The 21,380-nt window shown below is 38.0% G+C and overlaps 1 protein-coding gene across 1 annotated transcript in view; it reads right to left on the reverse strand.

The window, feature by feature from the left end:
- The window catches only part of LOC136879788 (uncharacterized), a 206,742-nt gene that overhangs the window by 47,937 nt on the left and 137,425 nt on the right, over positions 1–21,380 (reverse strand). Inside the window, exon 7 of the mRNA XM_067153256.2 lies at positions 7,760–7,872. Coding sequence (XP_067009357.2) covers positions 7,760–7,872 — 113 coding nt within the window. The remainder of the gene's footprint in view (positions 1–7,759; positions 7,873–21,380) is intronic.

The raw sequence follows: 21,380 nt of genomic DNA on the forward strand, positions 1-21,380 counted from the left end.
CATAGTGGTTTGTTAATGATAATCTTGATATTTCTTTGATCAGTGCAGTGAGCTTGTCTTTTACTGTTATTGATTCCAGCTTTGAGATTAGGATACATCTGTTTAGTGTAATGAAAGCTTTGGTATAATCTACGAAGATTACATGGAATTTTCCTTGAAGATGCCTTAATGATCTTCTATATCATCAATTAAATGATTAATGGTATGGGGAGTGCTCCTGCCTTTTCTGAAACCAAATTGTCCTTCTGTTCTACTTCTTTAGAAATTTGCTTTGTGATAATACTTGTGAGTATCTTCAATATGCATTTTTCCAGGGCAATTCCCCTGTAGGAGTTCGGATCCAATTGATTGCCTTTCCCCTTCAATAGTATCTTAATTGTTGAGATCCTCTATATTTCTGGTATGTTGCCCTCTTTTAAGCATAGGTTTAACATATCTGTGACTGCTTGAAGTAATAGGCTAACTGAGCCTTTGATATGTTCATTACATATGCCGTTGGGACCTGGTGCCTTCTTGTCGTTTAGAGATGTTATTGTCTCGTATTACCTCTTGTGTCTTGAAGGGTTCAGTTTCTGCTAGGCATGTCTTCACATTGATCAGTTCATATGCGTGATGGTTTTATCAATGTTGTTGAAATGATCTTCCCAAACTGTTATGAATATGTTGCTATTGCTCTGAGATTTCTGTGGCCTCAATGCCACGTACGGGTCCTTTCTGGCTTTTTCCACCATATTTGTTGCTTCCTTCTCCATGTAATCCTTTTTCTTAATCTTCAGTAGATTTTTATATTCTTTCCTGATTTGACTGCAGGCTTTTATATCCTCTAAACTATGGCTAGATTTGGATGTATATAATGCAAAAAGGTTAATCTGTCTCTTTTCATAACATTCTGTATCAAACCATTTGCGAGCTCTTCTCTTTTGATTGTATATCATAGCAGACTGAATAGTTTTTTCCAGTGTCGTGGCAGCCGAATCAATGTCATTTTTCTCTGTGTGATTATCAAATTTTTTTCCATTGTTCTTTCTCTTGGCTTAATACGCAGTTTCTTAGCTGTCGTGAGACTTTGATTTCTATGGTTTTAATTCTGCTCATCGCATTTAGAATTGAAAAATTGGCCACAATCGAGCAATGCTTCTTTAGGGGTGTCTCATCTGCTGAATAACATACTATATAATTATTCAATGAAATCTTAGGTCCTTTATAGAATATTATGTCATTAGTACTACATCCTGAGTGTATGAAGTATGTTCGTTCATCTGCCTGGTTGACCAGGATGAATCCTTCCTCTATAATTATATCTAACAGTTCATTTGTTCTGTGATTTGGAACATCTAATCTGCAGTTCAGATCTCCGCTTATAATAATGTTTCGTCCTGGTGTCGCATCTCTTAAGGCGATCATAATGGTTGTTATAATGTCTTCTATTGGCGTTAATGGTTCAAGGTATATGGCTATTATAGAAAGGTTTTTGAAATTTATCACTAGTGTCTCTTGATCCTGATGTGTGCTTAGCACTTTTCCCATTTTTGGTTTGAAGAAGCAGGAGATTCCTTGTTTTGGCCGTCCTCTTGATCCTTGCATCGCTGGTATATGTTATGAGTAGAATCCGTTCATTTTCAAGGCTTTAGTTGCTAGAGTTTCCACGAAGACTAATATGTCCTGTGTGTGCAAAAGATCATTGTTAGATAGCGCTAGAGTGCTTTTCAGTCCTTCCACATTCCATAGAAGCAAATTAAGCTGCGAGTCTGGCTCCTGCTCCTTGGGAATGAAAAATACGATAGCGTTGTACGATGACTCCCTCTGGCCACACTTCTGCTATGTTGACTTTTTGTAAGTCTTGCAGTGCGATCACCACTTTAAGGGCTTTAAGTGTGACTTTAGTTTGGAGTTCTTCACATTCTTATATGTTGGCTACATGTAAGTTGGAGATGTGCTTTTTAATCGCTTCTTTGGTTGTATTTTGGTTCAGTTTCCCTATATATAACCAATCTCTACAATCTGCAGCTTGTAGATTATCTGTTTGGGATTTATCATTTCCATATTCGGACTTTCTTGTGCTCACGATTGTTGTGGTCATCATTATCTTATTGTTATCCCAGTGTTTCGACATTGAGGGTTTGGCAGCAATAACTGACCATAGGTCATTGTTATTCCTTGGATTTTCTTGGGGTATAGCTTCCAAGACAATTTGTTACTCTGTCACAGATTTTGGCTTAGTTATGATTATAATTTCTTCTTTGATCATATGTCTTATATTATTTAAGAGATTTTCCATCATAGTTTGTAACTTCTGTGTTAAATTTTGTGTAATCATGTCTTCCATCTTGGCATCTCCACATACTTTGTGTGTTTGGTCGAGAGATGTCGTCTGAATGTCATGATTACATTGCTGTCTGATAGACGTCGATAGTAGCTGGGTTTCATTAACTTCCTGCGCTGGGCCGGCAGATGGCGCCACCTGTCCCATAGGTCAACTGTCTTCTTCCTCTGTATTTGCTGATTTGTCTATTCCAACCTCATTCTGATGATTCTTATTCCACTGACATTTATCATCTAGGGCAAATTGCAGTTCCGTAAAAAGATTTCTAATGTCACTTATGGCTTTATGCATGGTTTCTTTAGCTTCCTTCTTCAGATAACCACCTTCTTCAGCGATATTCACTAAGCATTTTAGAGCACTTTTGAGATGTGTTTTAGTCTTGTCAGCCATTATTTCTTTGATGTCAAAAATTACTTTTCTGGCAGATGCTGCATAGGACTTCACGTGTATTCTGAAAGATCTGGCGGTGGTTTGCAGAGTCACTCCCAGGTATTTGAAGCTGTTGACTGTCACTGATATAGACTTGCTGTCTGATGAAGTGTCTTCTATAAATAAGATCCTTAATTTAAAATCTGACAAAATAGGTCAGAATTTCAATTTCTTCAAATACTGTGATATTAATACTCTAATGTTTGTCTACTCCTTAGTTCCATTTCCTGATACATGTCTGGGGATGAAGTGAAATGATACTTTATGATATATGCTTTTTACAGCTGGATGCCCTTTCTGATGCCGACCTCAGTTAAGGAGCTAATGAAGCTAAAATGAATAATGGTGTATGAAATTGGGTAAGGAGATGGAAGGAATCAGCTGTGGCCTATGAAAAGGAATTATCATGACATTTGCCTGAAACTGAAAATGGAAAACCACAGAAAACCATTCTCAGGACAGCTGATGGTGGGGTTCAAACCCACTTGCCTCTCAAATCCAGAGCTTGGCTCCATAGCCATAGCATGTTAACATGTGTGGCCACTCTGCTCAGTTATGTTAATACACTAAATCTCCTCAAAATTGTGTAATACATATTGTATTTGTCTGGAACATTAGTATGTGTAAAAAGAGTCCTCTCACTTATGAGGACCGAGCTCGATAGCTGCAGTCGCTTAAGTGCGGCCAGTATCCAGTAAACGGGAGATAGTGGGTTCGAGCCCCACTGTCGGCAGCCCTGAAGATGGTTTTCCGTGGTTTCCCATTTTCACACCAGGCAAATGCCGGGGCTGTACCTTAATTAAGGCCACGGCCGCTTCCTTCCAATTCCTGGGCCTTTCCTGTCCCATCGTCGCCATAAGACATATCTGTGTCGGTGCGACGTAAAGCAAATAGAAAAAAAAAAAAAATCACTTATGAGGAACGTTTGGAGAAAGAGGCAGCACGACAAAAGAAAGCTTGAAATCTTTCCTACAAATTAAATTTTGATGTGACTACAGCTGCAGTGAATTTCATGAACAAAACAGTGATGAAGATATCAGACAAAAAACTGTATCCGCAGAAAAATACCATAATTCATGAAGGAGCCCATAGCTGGACAATTTTCACCTAGTGGCTTGCGAGCCAATTTCTAAAGTGAAGTTATGTTTTACTAAAATATAAAATTTATCTTCAGTTTTTCTTTCAGGTATATGGTAGCCATAAATTGAGGGTTTAACACATTTCTTGGTATTCCATTCAGTTCCACAGAAAAGAGAAGTTCCATTTCTCCACTTAAATTTCCAATAAACTCTCTCCTTCATTTTTTATCCCAGTACTTACTTTACTTTCCATATCCAGGAGGCACATTAAATTCTTCCTCTCCAGAACTCTGCAGCTGTTATCCCTCGGTCTGTGGCAAGCATAAGATCTTCCTAGTTACAGGAATCATTCATCTCTTGACATATGCTATTTTTTGCTATTTGCTTTACGTCGCACCAACACAGATATGTCTTATGGCGACGATGGGACAGGAAAGGCCCAGGAATTGGAAGGAAGCGGCCGTGGCCTTAATTAAGGTACAGCACCGGCATTTGCCTGGTGTGAAAATGGGAAACCACGGAAAACCATCTTCAGGGCTGCCGACAGTGGGGCTGGAGTCTGGATATCTCCACAGTCAAATCTTGGATCTTTTACATAACCTCATTTCACAAGATTACAGGATTACAAGTTTACCTGTTCTCACCCGGTTTAATGACCTCCAGATGATATAGGGCAAATGGTTCCCACTACTCAGTTCTTCTTTAGGAGTAAACCTCTCTGGCAGTACTTGTTTCCAGAGTGATATACGTCAAACTTCTGGTTTGGTATAGAGGGGTACTGTTCTCTTGATCGTCCTGCATCTCAGGCGACATGTGGTCACCTTGTAGTTATACATTGGATGTTTGGGATCTGACTCAATCTTGTGTCTCTCTTTCTCAGCTGCCACCTTGCGTTGAATAGCTGGAGGCTCAATACCAGCGAGAGGGTAGATCTTCTGCACTGGAGTAGGTCTTAAACACCCAGTGACAATACAGGTGGACTCGTTGAGAGCTGTATCCACTAGCTTGGTATGGGCGGATGCTCCCCACACTGATGATCTGTACTCTCCTGCAGCAAAGCACAATCCCAAAGCAGTTGAACATAGAACATGAGGGTTTGCTCCCCATGTTGAACCAGTCAAATTCCACAATATACTATTCCTTGAGTTGATCTTGCATTTCAGCTCTCCACAATGTTTCTTGAAGCTCAGGGAGTGATCAAGCTTGATTCCCAAATACCGAAGCATATCAATTCTCAAGTGTCACTCCTTTCCAGACAACATTCAGCTTTCATCGGGCCTCTCTGTTGCGAATATGAAATGCACAGACTTGTGTTTTTCCTGGATTAGGTTTCAGGTGATTCTGTGCATAATAATTGTCTAATCTCTCAAGAGCACTGGTCAGTATTCTTTCTACCTCTTCAAAGTTCCTACCTACCCTGTGCAGCAATAGCAATGTCATCAACATAGATAAAGCACCTTGCCTCTAGGTATTATGGCTGATCATTTGTATAGATATTGAATAGTAATGGTGATAACACACTGCCTTGAGGTAACCTGTTTTTCTGATTCCTCCAGACTCTTCTTTCCTTGAAGGGTGACATGGAACCTTCTGTTCTGGAGGATCACTCATATGACATTTGTTAGTTTCATATCCTTGGTGGTGTTGTGTAGCCTGGCAAATGAACTTCCTATGGTTCACTGTGTCATAGGAAGCATTGAGATGTATGAAGGCAACACCAGTGATCAGTTTATTCTCATATCCAACCCATGATATGCTGCATTAGGTTCAGAACTTGGCTGCAACAAGATTTCTCTGGTCTAAATCTTGCTTGATTTTGAATTAGTTGGTCATCTATGAACAATGCACATCTCTGAAGGATCAACCTTTCAAAAGCCTTGTATAAGTGGCACAAGAGAGAGACAGGCTGGAAATTCTTTACATCTGTTGGTGCTTTGCCTGGCTTTAATAGTGAGACAGAGTGCCTCATAGTGCATTGGCACTGCCGGTGGCTACAATTAGCCTACGCAGTGGCCTCCACGGTATGCACTAGCCATGTGTTTTGGTAGGTGTGCTAGGTACCAACTGATGAGCCCAGCCTAGCACACGGGGGCAAAATGCTGGCAACCAGGAATGAGTTAGCTGGAAAATTTATAATGTCCAATAACGGACCGTTTATATTGGTATTATGGCTTTAGCAATGCGACCACGTGAGTTTTCCTCCACAGCTTTGGTAATTGGAGATTCTTGACACATCTATTCATCATATTTACCAGCCATTGAATTGTCCCTGGACCAAAGTACTTAATTTGTTCTGTCCTGAAGTCATCCGGATGTGCAGCTTTGTTGACCGTCAGAGGTTTGATGGTATGTTCTAATTCTGTTGATGTGAATAGATGACCGAGGAGATTATTTTCATCTACAGTAGATTTTGGTTTCACACCTCAGTTTCTTGGTGGTTTTCCCATTACAGAGCAACTGGTGAGCTATTTGGTTTGGTGTAACTTTGGTGAGATCCTCTGGTGGACTCAGAGGACCATTGCTCAACTTGACCAGCTTCCATGCTTTTCTACTGTTCTGGGCCATGTCAAGGTCTGCAAGTAAGTTCATCCATCTTTCCTTACTTCTGTCAGCGATGCTCTTCAAGAGTTCTTCACCTGCCTGAATGGTGTCATCCGCAAAAGGAACCTTCTCATACTTCTGGTAGTCTTTTAACAGATACTTGGAATCAGCATTGAGACCAGCAATGAACTGTGTATGACAACCTCAGGGAATATGTTTATGGGGGATCTTCTTGACAAGTTCCACGAAGTCTCCATAATGACTTAGCTTTGGTTGTAAATTGGTCAATGCCTCATCCAGCTCAGTGGAAAATGTTTAAAATTGAAACAACGTTTGAAAGGAATTTCTCATTGCTGACCACTCCTACTACTGAACTAGTGATTGGGCTATGTTGAGTCCTAGGGATGGACTCCCCCACCATTATAGTAACATGTTCGCTTATAAATGTATTGTCGGGGTGGTAACCACTGCGCCACCTGCTGCTGTTGAAAGATGATTTTAGTTTGGGGTTGTGAATCAGTCTCATTCCTTCCTTTTCTGACCATTGTTTGAGTTCCTCCCCATTCTTGTCTGTGCTGTTATATCCCCTACTGATGCTCCTACAATTGAAATCTCCCAAGACAATTTTGATATTCTTCTTATCAAAGTTACTTGGCTTTTCAAAGGTGAAGTTTTCACTGGGTGGTTTATAAATGTTACAGGATAAGATTCCAAATCTAATGTAAAGATTTCTATATCATTTCTGAACATCATTTGAGATGACTTAACACTAATCTCTGGTCTGACAAATACAACACTACCATAATGTTCATGGGGGCATTCAACAATTAGTCTCATCCCTTCTATTTAGGTCTTTTGTTGTTGACCCCTCTGTGAGTTTCTTGCACCAGTAGGATGTCAATCTTCTTACGTTTGCACATGTCAGAGAGTAAGATCGCTTTATCTCTGGATAAACCTTCAATGTTTATTGAAGTTATATTAAGTCTTGAAAAGACTGGTTGTTTTTATTTTCGTATCTATATCTCCTGGTGGTTGAAGGATCAGCCGCTGGTCTATGACCACCGTTGCCCAGAGTACACCTGATTGCAATATTCATAATTCTGTGCTTATCTAGTAAACCTTCGCAATCTTCGGGGAGGCTCCTTCAGTGCACCCCTTTATCCCTGTACCAGTACCTAATTAATTGTATTTGTTTTCTTTGATATCACCTGATGATAATGATGAAATGGAAATGGCGTATGGCTTTTAGTGCCGGGATATCCCAGGACGGATTCGGCTCGCCAGGTGCAGGTCTTTCTGTTTGACTCCCGTAGGCGACCTGCACATCGTGGTGATAATGATAATAAACAAGAAGTTGTTTTAAAACTATTAAGTAATAAGTGCGTACCTTCAACCGTGCGGCTGCGGCTTCAGCTGCTCCTTCAGAGAGGTAAGATTTATTCAGTATGTTAAAGATTGCACCAAACTTATCTAAATGATCACCATAAGCACTAGCTGCTCCTGAAAATATTCATAAAAAGAAAGTACCATAGGTAATATTAATATGCTCAAATTTATAAATATTATTAAATATTATAGAGAGGAGAAAAAGATTTATAACATAACAAAATAATCCAATATAGCCTTTTGTCAACTACAGAGAGGGAAGTTTAGAAGGCGTAAAATATTAAATTCAAGTTAGAAAGTGAAGTGAAGTAGAAATTTAAAAAAATATATATATATTTAAAATATTTATAGTCGCTTTAACTTGATGGTCATACCATGACTTACATTGAATTTCAAAATATAAAAACAGTTTACAATTTTATATAAATGACTTACATAAAACATACAACTTGTGAAAAAATAATCTTTATATTTGGTAATATAAAGAAAAATCTTTAAGGGGGAATGTAACTGAGAATGCATTTCTTGCTCTAAAATTTCATTGAATCCACAATATAAGACAAAAAAAAAAAAAAAAAGCTGAAACTTTTCAGAGTTGTTTATATATGTTTGATCTATTGATCTGTTATGTAGAAAACAACAGCCATCTCGGTTGGAGAAATGGCACCAGTACAGTCAATTAAAGTTTGTTACTTAACAACATAACTGCAAAAGATATTGGGGTGAATTTTTTTATACAAGTATAAATATATGTCATTATCTCAAACTTTATGAATAATTATGGAAATAAAATGATAATTTTTTAAATGGTAATTTGAATTTAGGGCGCTGTAAACAATAGTAAAAATGTCAATGTAAAGGCATGCAAATTGTACAGATGATTGAATATAAGCATAATGTTACAGAAATCAAGAATATGAACAATCCAAAATACCAAACAAGCATTTCTGTGTATGAGTTTCTCTATTAAAATTGTTGCCACATGTCACCGACACCCCTGGATTGTTCTGGATCATTTCTTAACATCTCGGCAACCAGTTGAGATATCAAAATTTAAAGCACATCACCGTGAAGCTCATTAATAAATTAGAAGTCATCATATTAAAATTTCATGTTAATTGGCCCACAGGTTACTGAGAAATAGACGTGGAAAGAAACACAATTTTTCTGCAGTGGCCTTGACTCTGCATATAAAAGAGAGGGGGTCAACAAAGCAAGATTAGTTATGCATCGTAACTCAACCATGGCAGTATGTCGAACCGACATTATACGGGTCGCGAATGTGAAACTCTATCATCTGTAATACTGTTCGCCGGACTTGTAAAAATTTCAATCGTGTGTTGATACTTGGAAATATTCAGCATATGCCGAAGTAACTCAGATTTATACATTTCTCAACCTGTGTTAAGGTGAACTTTAGGGCTTAACCAGTGCTACATGAGACTTGTAAAATTTCACTGCAGATGATAATGTAACTTGAGCATTTGACCAATTGTTATTCAGACTTAGGAATTTTGTATCGGTGAGATTTATTACTTAGTAGAATTCTTGATGTCTCGAACTTGACATATTTTCGGTGATTAAATTATCTAATGTGATGTATTTATGACCAGTCATACAAGACGATTCACTGAATATTAAGACCATTTTTCAGTAAGTTTAGACAATACTACCATAGTTGTATTTGGTGTAGTAAACATTCAAGAACATTTAAACATATTCATGTGCGGTTAACTAACTGAGACTCGCACTTCACAATACGATGATATTTAATATCATTCTCAACTAAATAACACAAATCTAAAGAGACTGTGATTTTATTTTCTTGAACATAGAATGAACTGTACTATAAACTGTGAATAGTGTAAAGAGAAAAACTGTGCTATGAACTGTGCTGTAAAACAGTATTTTGAACCAAGGACTATACTTCAGAACCAAGAACTGTGCTTTTAATTCAAGGTGTTGAATATCTTTACTCTAAATTGTGTTTTTGAGTTCAATTTAAGTGATCAACTGTGGCACGAATTGTGATACAAACTGTGATACTCAGTGCTATCGTTTCCAACTTCAAACAGATAAAATCATATTAATTCAACACTCTTTAAAAGTCAAAATGTCAATTGAACTTTCTTGTGTCATTACGATCTAACGCATGACAGAGAAATCTTGACCGAGTGTTGCTTTCACCATATTAACCTGAACAAGATACAACGCGGGACTACACGGCAGATGGTATGAGATACGAAGCGGGACAATGCGGGATGACGCGGGAGAAGGTACATATAAAAAGACAGTAATAAGTCATTTCAAAGGTGTTAAATTCAGTCACTAATCCATAATACGACTTAGTGAGTTGATATCTTTATTTTCTTTTTTTTTTCTTTTTTTGCTATGGGCTTTACGTCGCGCCGACACAGATAGGTCTTATGGCGACGATGGGATAGGAAAGGCCTAGGAGTTGGAAGGAAGCAGCCGTGGCCTTAATTAAGGTACAGCCCCAGCATTTGCCTGGTGTGAAAATGGGAAACCACGGAAAACCATTTTCAGGGCTGCCAATAGTGAGATTCAAACCTACTATCTCCCGGATACTTTATTTTCAAGTGAACATTTAAAGCACTCTGAAATTCATAATTTTCAGTGATAATTTTTTTCTTAATTTTCGAGTGAATATTCAAAGAACTCAGAACTTTAAGAAGTTTTCCCATGATAATTTTATATAATTGCCCAGTGATAACAGTTTTTAAACAGACTGTAGGAATTTCATTAGAAGGACTATAGGTTTCAAGAAGAGAATAATTTAAGTGTTGTATTGAATTTACAAATTATCTCATATTTTTTAAAAAGAACTCTAGGAAATCTGAAAGAAACATTCATTTTCATAAAAGTGATTCATTTTCATTTACTACAAAAATATTTTGAGATTTTGAAAGTGCAAATAACAGTTCTTATGAGAAACGAGTTACTATTCATTTGGTTTTACCACCAAAATAATAGGATTTTCTGCATCAGAAAAATTCAGACAAATTGAATAAAGCTGGTAGTAGAAATGAACCATCTATTATTTCGCTCTGCAAGTACCTTTCTCTGTAATGGCTCCTAAGAACCGCTCACTCCCTAAGACCCATCTCATGCTCCTGTTCAAATATCTTTTCCTGGTATAATATTGATCTTCTTTATTATCCCTTAGAGTTTGTAATATAATTAAAGGTACAACCTGTATGACAGATCTTACTGTAGATAAAACTAATCCTTGAACATTTCACAAGAAGCAGAGAAGAATTTTGAAAGCATAATGGTTATGTTAATCATGATAGCTAAAACAGGAAGAAAGAGCAATATTGATCTAGTTACATATCTTGAACACAATATACTATGCCCAGGAATATCTTCCTTTGTTAGACTGACTTTTTGTGAACAGTTAAATAATAAACTGTATTCAACAACAGACAATAGGGAAATAATACCAGTGAAATAATCGCGAGTGCTGGAAACAAATATTTGAGACTCTTTCCGCAAGTAACAGGGGAAAAAATAATCTCATAAGCTAAGAATGTTTTAGCCATTTGACATGTATTCAGGAGAATAGCTATGAGATTATCCACCTTTCAATACACTACAAGTAAAATGACGAAGAGATTTTTAGACCCTTTCACAATTTAAGGAACCAGTTTCAATCCAACAAGGGGTCATCCTCAGCCTATAATTCTAACCATCAGCAAGTTGTACAATGTACGTAAAATCACTAAAATCCCTTACAGTATGTATTATCACATGACATAAAACACACATCTATATAAAATAAGAGTTTTGTCTGTACATTGCTCAGAATTTGAAAAGAATGGTATTTTTGTATTGGTCATGTCCACAGTAACAAGAAAATGCTCTTTTTTGCTTTTCCATAATTTCTGTCTGTCTGTCTGTCTGTCTGTCTGTCTGTCTGTCTGTCTGTCTGTCTGTCTGTCTGTCTGTCTGTACAAACATCATGAGAAAACGGCTGAAGAGAATATAATGAAAATCGGTATGTAAAGTCGGGGGATGAGTCACTACAATCTAGGCTATAAATTATTTTATTCACACAGAGTGAAATGGTAGTTTAGGGGAAGGCCTAAAATTTAATTATCAAATATGTATATTATTAGTGATCCTATTGATAAATACTACACAACTAAAGTTATATAGAATTAAATTTCTGATCATTTATGTCCTATACATTTTTACCTTATTGGCTATGATAACACAGATCTTCATGGATTTGTATTTTTGTTGCTAAGTCCATATTGACGCTAGCCACGAGAAAATGGGTAAACAGAATTTAACTCTCTTGGTGCCAGGCAGTAGTGCGAGCACCCGCCCTTTAAGTTGCCAGAGCCAATCTGGTCGGCCTTTAACAATCCAGTCGGAAGTTGCCAGAGTCGATTACATCAACCGGCTTAAAATTCTGTGATATACATAATTTTGAGGCAACCTATAGTGACGTGCATACTTTTGTTACAACCTGTAGTAAAGGGGCTACACGTTATTATGTACCTGACCTTGCTTTGGCAGTTCTAAGAGGGTGTTATACCTTTCACAAGAGTCGTTTCCTGTGTTTACAAATACCGCTACCCGGTCAGTAAGAGATTGCTCCTTGCAGTGAGTGGATTTGTGACAAGAAAATGGCAAGTTGTTCACGTGATATTTTTTCAGCAGGTATTGATGACAATAAATTAATGCAGTATTTGGAACAATGCGAAGTTAATGCGGATGATTTATCGGATGGCAATAGGGAATTTTGTTCAGAGAGTAGCGATGAAATTATACTGGACACGTCCGCGGAATCACCGCAGCTAAAGAAGAGACGTTTAATTGTTTCTATCGGCACTAAAGCTACTCTGAATATGGTGGTAGATGAAACTAGTGATAACGAAGATGATGATGATGTCTCTGGAGAACATTTTGTAGAAATTTGTCCCAATGAAACCGACAACATTCCTCAATCTCCTGTCTCCTTCAAGGAACTTCTTGGACCTAAACATGCCCCACCGTCTGATTCTCTGCCCATATCATACTTCAATTTACTTTTCACTTACTCTCTACTAAACCTTATAGTCACATATAGTCCTCTATCAATACCTAAATGCCAGTCTCCACGGGCCAAGTGTAGCGTGCCTGCCTCTCACCCGGGGGTCATGGGTTCGATTCCTGCCCAGGTCAAGAATTTTCGCCTGGTCCTGAGAGTTGGTTCAAGGTTCACTCAATCTAAGTGACTCTAAATGATTGCAATTGAGGAGATATCTGAGGGTGAGGGGGCGACCCCGCTCGGGAAAACCAAGAATAATTACTGAGAGGATCTGTCTCACTGACCATGATTCACCTCGTAAACTGCAGGTACAGAACTGAGCAGCGGTCGCTTAGTAGGTCAAAGCAAATCAGGGCTTTAGTGCCATACATTTCTTAATTTCGTAAATTCTGTTGTATTCTAAAATTATTTTTCTAATATATACTACAACCGAAAACGAGAAAATAATTTTTCTGAAAACAAAAACTATAATATCAACTATTATTTTTTACTTATTTAATAATTCAGAATTATTTTAATACTGTGTTGTCCGCACATAGAAAATTTCTTGTCAGTATTTGCCAAACGTCAATACATACACGCAAATTTTATCGGTGAGTAAAATTGTCTTGTTTTTACTAGTGACATATGTTTGAATTTTTATTTTTTATGTTTTTATTTTTCTCGTTCAAATTAGTTATTCTATAGAATTATATTTAGAAATACATTATATATAATTACGTATATTCTTTTGTATCGTAAATTATTTTTTCAAAGTAGATATTGAGAGAGAAAATGCAAAAATACTTTTCTCTTCCGAAAAAAAAGTTATCGACAACTATAAATCAACAATAAAATGTTTTTGACTCTTTATATCACTCCAAACCAGTCTTTTATTCTACATAGTCGATATGTAGAAAATTTCATGCCGGTATTTGCTATACATCGGTAGATATACGTGAATTTTAAAATACATGTATTTCCACTGAAAACAGCCTGGCACTTTATAGTAGTAGAGTGAAGGCGGAGCTCTGGCCTCTTCCAGCTGATGGGTGCAGCCGACCAGATCGGCTCTTGGCTCCAAGAGGGTTAATGAAAATCTGTGTATAGAGTCGGAAATAATAAACTACAGTCTAAACTATAAACAATTTTATTCATCCTGGATAAAATTGTAGTTTAGGAGAAGGCGCCAAAAATTTAATTTGCCGGGCTGAGTGGCTCAGACGGTTAAGGCGCTGGCCTTCTAACCCCAACTTGGCAGGTTCGATCCTGGCTCAGTCCGGTGGTATTTGAAGGTGCTCAAATACGACAGCCTCGTGTTGGTAGATTTACTGGCACGTAAAAGAACTCCTGCGGGACTAAATTCCGGCACCTCAGCGTCTCCGAAGACCGTAAAAGCAGTTAGTGGGACGTAAAGCAAATAACATTATTATTATTAAAATTTACATTTTAAATACATATGTTATTGGTGCTATTGAAAAGTACTACATTTATGTTTTATTCAGTTTTACCGTACCGACCGACTATGATAAGAGTGGTATTTCAGAGTCGGAAGAAGACTAAATGTGAAGGTCTACAATATCGAAACAATAACATTACATTGACCATTGTTGTGATGTTCTTTGTCTCTTATTCTGCCACTCAACTCCAATAGATGGGATTACTGCTATGTACCGAGTACAACAGCCTGACTGAATATTGGCGGGAAATAGCTGGGGAGTTAGAAATCTTTCTTCTTTAACATGCCATTCCTCTGGTTCATACATTTTCAGATACTGCTGGTACGTTACACACTGGTTCATCATAGTGTTCCAGCTATTCCATCTCTACTCTGACGCACTGCTTTGAATGAGAAGTGCGCATACTTAGCCCTAAGGCATAGTAGTAGTAGTAGTAGTAGTAGTAGTAGTAGTAGTAGTAGTAGTAGTAGTAGTAGTAGTTTTTTGTTATGGCAGGGAAAAATCTTTTAAAGACACCACTCTGTGTGGGAGTTGGATTTCCACCAACTAAAAACCCCTGCCCTCTTCACTCAGACCATTCTGGAACTGCTTGTCGTCATGACATCAGAATGGAGTGATGTATATTATTAAGTTCTTCCTTTCTCTTCTTTTTCCTTCATCCCCATAATGCTTGTCGCCATTGCCTTTACTGTGTTCCAGGCAAACGGGCTCTCTAACATAATCTGAACCAGATTCCCTGGCGTGAGTCGTCGGCCAAGTTGTTGGCAAGCTTTCCTTCGTTCTTCTTCCCATCGAACACAGTAGAAAAAAGTGTGTTCTACTGTATCCCTTTCAGAACAGTACCGACAACCATCTCCCTGCGTCTTTCCCATCTTCATGGCGTATACGCCGAATCTTCCATGTCTTGTCAGGATCTGTGACAGATAGTAATCTACCTGCCGATGTCTACATTTAAGGCAGTCTCCTATGTTGGGTATTAGCTTTTTTGTCCATTGACCAACATAGGTTGTGCCATCCCATCAGTCTTGCCAGTCTAGTAAGAGTTGGTTCCTCGAGGCTTTCTTTTCTTCAGCAGATATAGTTGCACCCCTTTCATGTCAAAGTTTTCTCTCTACAACGAGGAGGTCAATGGGAATACTGGCAGCTACAACTTGTAAAGCTGCTGTCGAAACAGTTCGATATGCACAGGTAACTCTGAGCAGCATTTTCCTCTGTACTCTTTCCATAGCTTTTCGGTGAATCTTCCTCCTGAGTGCATTTTGCCAGATAGGTGCAGCATAAAGTAAAATGGAATATACTGCAGAGCACATAATCTGTCTCTTAACTGTTCTTGGTCCCCCGATGTTAGGCATAAGTCTGGCTAATGCCAATGCCTTCTTCTCTGCCTTTTGGGTTACTGCCTTCACATGTGCACCAAATGTGCAATTCCTGTCAATAAGAACCCCAAGGTATCGTACAGACTTTCCTGGGATAATCACTGTATCATTTAATAAGAAACGGACATTTTTCCAATTCCTGGAACCTTTCAAAATTACAGCCTCAGTCTTATGTGGAGCCAATCTCAACCTATTATTTACCATCCAAAGGTTAACTCGTCTCAGTGATTCATTTACTCGGAAGGTCAGTTCTTCTACATTCTCTGCTATTACCACTATTGCAAGGTCATCTGCATAACCAATAGATGTTGTCCCTTTTGTCAGCTGCAGGCGTAAGACACCATCATATAGAATGTTCCACAAGGTGGGTCCTAAGACAGATCCCTGTGGAACGCCAGCACTCATTTCAAGGTCTTCTAAATCATGAAATCGTATTCTTCGTCCTTTGAAGTACTTAACGATTATTTGTTGTAGATACCAAGAAATGCTCATCCTACGAAGTTCTCTCAAAATAATGCTCCAAGAAGCAGTGTTAAAAGCATTTTTGACATCTAGCATTATCAAGGCAGCCCATTTTTCACTGCTTTCTGCCTGTATTTGAATCACCCTCTCAATAGCTTGGGTTGTGGTTCTACCCTTTCTAAATCCAAACTGGTTCGAAGAAAGTCCTCCCTGTTGTTCAAGTTCTTTCTCCAGTCTAGTTTTAATCAATCCTTCGTAAAGTTTGCTCAAGGTGTTTAATAAGCAAAGTGGCCTGTACGCTGATGGATCTAATGATAGTTTCCCTGCCTTCAATAACAGCACTAGCTTGGCTACTTTCCACTCATTGGGAAATTCACGCTTTTTTAATAAATCATTGAAGACTGATAAGATCCAACCAGGTGCCACCTCAACTGCATACTTGATGGCTTCTAGTGGGATTCCATCTACACCTGGTGCCTTACCAGTCTTCATATTGTGTGCTACCTCTTGTAACTCAACCACAGTAAACGGTTCTGCAACACAAAAATCTGATTCCGTTTCAAGTCTGTCATTAGTACAAGGGAACAACTCCATTGCTATGGCTTTCCTTCTATCAGCTGGGAGCTGAACTGGTACCCTGTTAATTATTCGACCGGTCACTATCTTATATCCCGCCCCTCAGATATCACTGTCTAGATCTTCGCATAGCTTTTGCCAGAGATTTCTCTTAGAATCCTTTATTAGCTTCATTAGTTGCCTCTTTGATGCTTTATAGTCAGCTTCTAATTGTATTAAGTTGACCTGGCTGTTTTTTTCCTAGATCTTGTAAGAATTCGTCTCTTCATCTCGCAAGAGTAGTAGTAGTAGTAGTAGTAGTAGTAGTAGTAGTAGTAGTAGTAGTAGTAGTATTTAGTTCTATTCCAAATTATAGCAACACAATCCTCTAAATAACTCAAAATTCAACACTGAAAAGAGCCGTTTCTTAATAAAAGCTTCTTCCTCTTCACTTTTATTAAATTCTACATTCATTTTATTCCAAATCAACAGTGAAAAGGGGGTTTCTCCTCTGGCTTGGAAGAAAAATTTTCCTCCGAGTCAGATTTTTCCGCTGCCAGTGTAGTGCATTGAGATTTTCTGACTCATCAGGTACTCCTAGGAAATATTAGTAAAAGGCATAGTTTTCGCCCTGGGACTTTCCATTATTCGACCCCCCATCCCCCGCCCCCAAAAAACGAACAGTGTTCACGGATCACGGCTGTCTACAGCTGGGTCATTCCAGCTTTGGAACTTTGGACTGTTAGATCGGCAGTATAGTACTGTTCGTTAAAAGTGAGAAAATGTGTGGTTTTTCATTTGATCGAGTATGGAGTATTTCATATGAAAGCATTCCTAATCACTCCATTCCTACTGGCATCATTGTAATGACCCATGTTCATTTCAGTTGGGAAAACTACTAAGACAGTCTTTCTGGGGATGTAAAAAGGCAGGTGGAGAGCGAGTGTCTGCCATTATAATGAACACTCTCCAACTTGATTGTGACTGATGGTCGGCAAGCAGGCCTACCATTACAATGAAAATTTCCTAATCCAGACTTCATATGAGAAAAGACGTTTGATGACTTCCCCGTCGTGTTTCTAGGGTAACGTTAAGAGCTATGCAATTTAATACAATCTTGCTCACAACATGTACACTACCTAACCTAGAATTCTGTAGCCTATATAATGAAGAATTCCATAGTGAAGCCCAAGTACAACAGCTACCGGTAGTTAAAATATATATTAAAAACACTTAAAACATCAGATGGGGAATTCAAATAAAAGTTTTGGTGAATTGACCACTTGTAAACGAGTTCTGTTAGACTGGAAGTCTGAATTGTGTCACTCAGTTTACATTTGTTCCTTTTGTGTGTCCTATTTGTTCACAGGACGCAAGTGTAATAGATTAATTAATTAATTTGCCTGGTCTGAAAATGGGAAACCACGGAAAACCATCTTCAGGGCTGCCAACAGTGGGGTTCGAACCCACTATCTCCCGGATGCGAGCTCACAGCTGCGCGTCCCTAACCGCATGGCCAACTCACCTGTTAAGGCAACACATATAAGGAGGTGGTCTTGATGGTGAAGTTGAGTTATTATTTAACAGGGGTTGTTTTGACGAGACTTGTGTAGAAGTCGTGCTAGCGAGTGTTTGAAGTATAACATATGAATAGTAACACAGTAAAGGTTTCCACCTATTCAGTACTAATATGTATTTACAATGTTATAAATTACATGTAATTACATTACACCATGTAATTACATTACACCATGTAATTACATTACACCATGTAATTACATTACACCATGTAATTTATAACATTGTAAATACATATTAGTACTGAATAGGTGGAAACCTTTACTGTGTTACTATTCATATGTTATTCTCACTTCAGTATGGACCAACAACATGAAATTCATAACCCTTAATGTTTGAAGTATGTGAATTGGTTTTGTTGAATTGGTAGTTGATATGGCTCTGGTGCAGTCTTCTCATTCTTCATGATAGGCAGTTGTTCAAAATGGTGTTTTATTGATGTGTGTTACAAATGTATAACAGTTTGTAAATAAAATTAGGGTATACAACTGACAGCATTTTGTGTGCATCTTAGTGGATACATTAACAGAACCAGTTTACACAATGTTAACAGTTTATCTACTTAAAATTTGTCTAAAAATGTTAGCCAAAGTTATGTGGTTGATTATAAGCCATCAGTGGTTATAAATGAGAACCACATAATATATGGGAAGTGTCCTGTCCTTCTTAAAAAGTGTAAGTTGCAGGCCAACCGGTGGATTAGGTTCAAGAGTATCCTCCTGATCATGTCAATGTAGGAAAATGTTTAAATAACCTTTGTCTGTATTCTCTAAGTGTCAATTAGATTGACTTTATTTGGACAGTTCAATATTAAACTGTATTCAATAACAGACAATAGGGAAATAATACCAGTGAAATAAGCATGAGTGCAGGAAACAAATATTTTAGACTCCTTCTGGGAGGACAAACTTGGATCAACAAAGGAAATCAAGAACTGCGGGTAACATGGGACAAAATAATCTCATATGAGTCCTAGTAAAATGTGTCAGAATGTACAATCACTTGTTAAATCCAAGTGTAGAACAATGTGGAGTTAAAAGCCAAATGTAACCAAGTGCATGTGAATTGAGATCTCCTGAATGAAGAATAACTGTGTGTGTCTGTTCCCAGTAATTAGCAGTGGATATGCAAAGGACTCAGAAGGAACTGTCATGGGAGTAACAAGATTCTGAACCAGGACTCCATGGGATTTGACGCAAGGAAGATGCAGTACTAAACAACAACACTGAAGCCCTGGAAGTCGAATGCAGATAAGGAGAGGACTAGAAAGGCTGAGTACCTAATTTGTATATTATTGCATGGTCATGTGGCGTGTGTATTTTGTAAATATTAAATTATAGGAATAGATTTTAAAGGTGCCCAGAAAATAGGGCATATAAGTAATGTTAGGTTTGATTTCGTCAATTCAGTGAAGATATGCATATAGACTTGTTTGGGGAATATAGTTGATTTTTCTTTCTGGGAGATATTCTTTAATATATATTTTAACTATATCATGTGTGTTTTAATTGTGAATGCCCGCAGTTTTTAAAAACTGTCTTAATGTGGTAGTGTCAGTGTTGGTATCGAAAGATTATGACTGGGAGGATACAGTTATTTTGCAGTGTTTATTTGAGTGTCATTTCATTAGGACACATTTGAGTTTTTCTTGTACATTAGGGCCACGTCTGGCATTCAGGTCTTAAGTGTATTTTTGCATATGCTTGTCTAGCAGTAGAATAGGCCTATATATATGCATGATGTGAAGAACAAGGAGTTCGAAGCAACGTCCGCCAATGTGACTAGGCAAGAGATATGGTGTTAAAATCTTTCCTAAGATAAAATTAAAGGATACGAGTAGAGAATGCGGTAGTTTCACCCTATTACTTTAGAGCAATCACTTGTAAAAAAAAAAAAAAAAAAAAAAAAAAGCTAAGATAGTTATGAAAGTAGAGGAATAACATCACCTAGGGAAACCGCAGGTTTCGGAGACAGTACTCTGATGTGGAGAGATTTAATGTACGCTATGTACAGTACTCTGTTGTGGAGAGATTTAATGTATACAATGTCATAAAACGTGAGATGCCTTCTTGAATTAAATGAATTTACGGGCTGAAGTATCCAACGGACAAAGAATTAAAAGCCAAGAAGGCAGATGAAAAAGGTATTGAGAATGAAAACATTTGAGCCCATATGTGAAGATGGTGATGAGTTTTGGCCGCTGCAAGAAAGGGGCAGGGATATTTTATGTGACAAGTTAAGCCATAAAGTTGGATGGATCACTGACCAGTGACTAGATAAGACAGTACATAGCAGATTATTTTTTGCCTGGTGACTGAGTTCCTAACAAGCGACGTTTTGTGTGATTCATAAAATAAAGAGTATGTTTTGCTCCTGTTAATTTTGATCAAAGGTAGGGTCACTGATTTAATATACAGCCCTCATTAAAACATGATAGTTAAGGATTTTCAGCACATTTCTTTGGAGCAGAGAGACTGCCTAGTCGGACCTCAGCGGCTACACTCGGTGAGGCAATTAATACGGATTGGCCCGTATTAGATTGGATTCACCGTTTTCATATCTGAAGTGTTGTGCATTGTCTATAATGTGTGTGTGTCGGGGCGGGGGAATGCAGGTTTCATTCTTGCGGCCATTTTTAAAGGTGAATGAACTTCATTAAGAAGAAGAAACTTCGAGCTAACTGTCCAACGGACATGTTAATATTTGTATATTTATCCCAGTTAGTGTTATTTTCCATGTTTCATAACTCATCATCACCAGAAGTAAATAAACCCCTTGTATTTTAAGTCGATATTGATTCTCATTCATTGTGGTTAGATGCTACCCATTTCCTGTTCTTTGTTGTTATTTGAGCCATCAGTCCATAGATTGGTTTGATGCAGCTCTCCATGTCACCCTATCCTGTGCTAACCTTTTCATTTCTACATAACTGTTGCATTCTAAATCTGCTTGTCATATTCATACCTTGGTCAACCCCTACTGTTCTTGTACACTTCCCTCAAAGACGAACTGAACAAGTCGTGGGTATCTTAGGATGTGTCCTATCATTCTGTCTCTTCTTCTCATCAAATATAGCTATACTGATCTCCTCACCCCAATGTGATTCAGTATCTCTTCATTCGTGATTCAATCTGTCCATCTCACCTTCAGCAT

The sequence above is a fragment of the Anabrus simplex genome, chromosome 1, assembly GCF_040414725.1.
Source record: "Anabrus simplex isolate iqAnaSimp1 chromosome 1, ASM4041472v1, whole genome shotgun sequence".
In the NCBI taxonomy this organism is placed as follows: domain Eukaryota; kingdom Metazoa; phylum Arthropoda; class Insecta; order Orthoptera; family Tettigoniidae; genus Anabrus; species Anabrus simplex.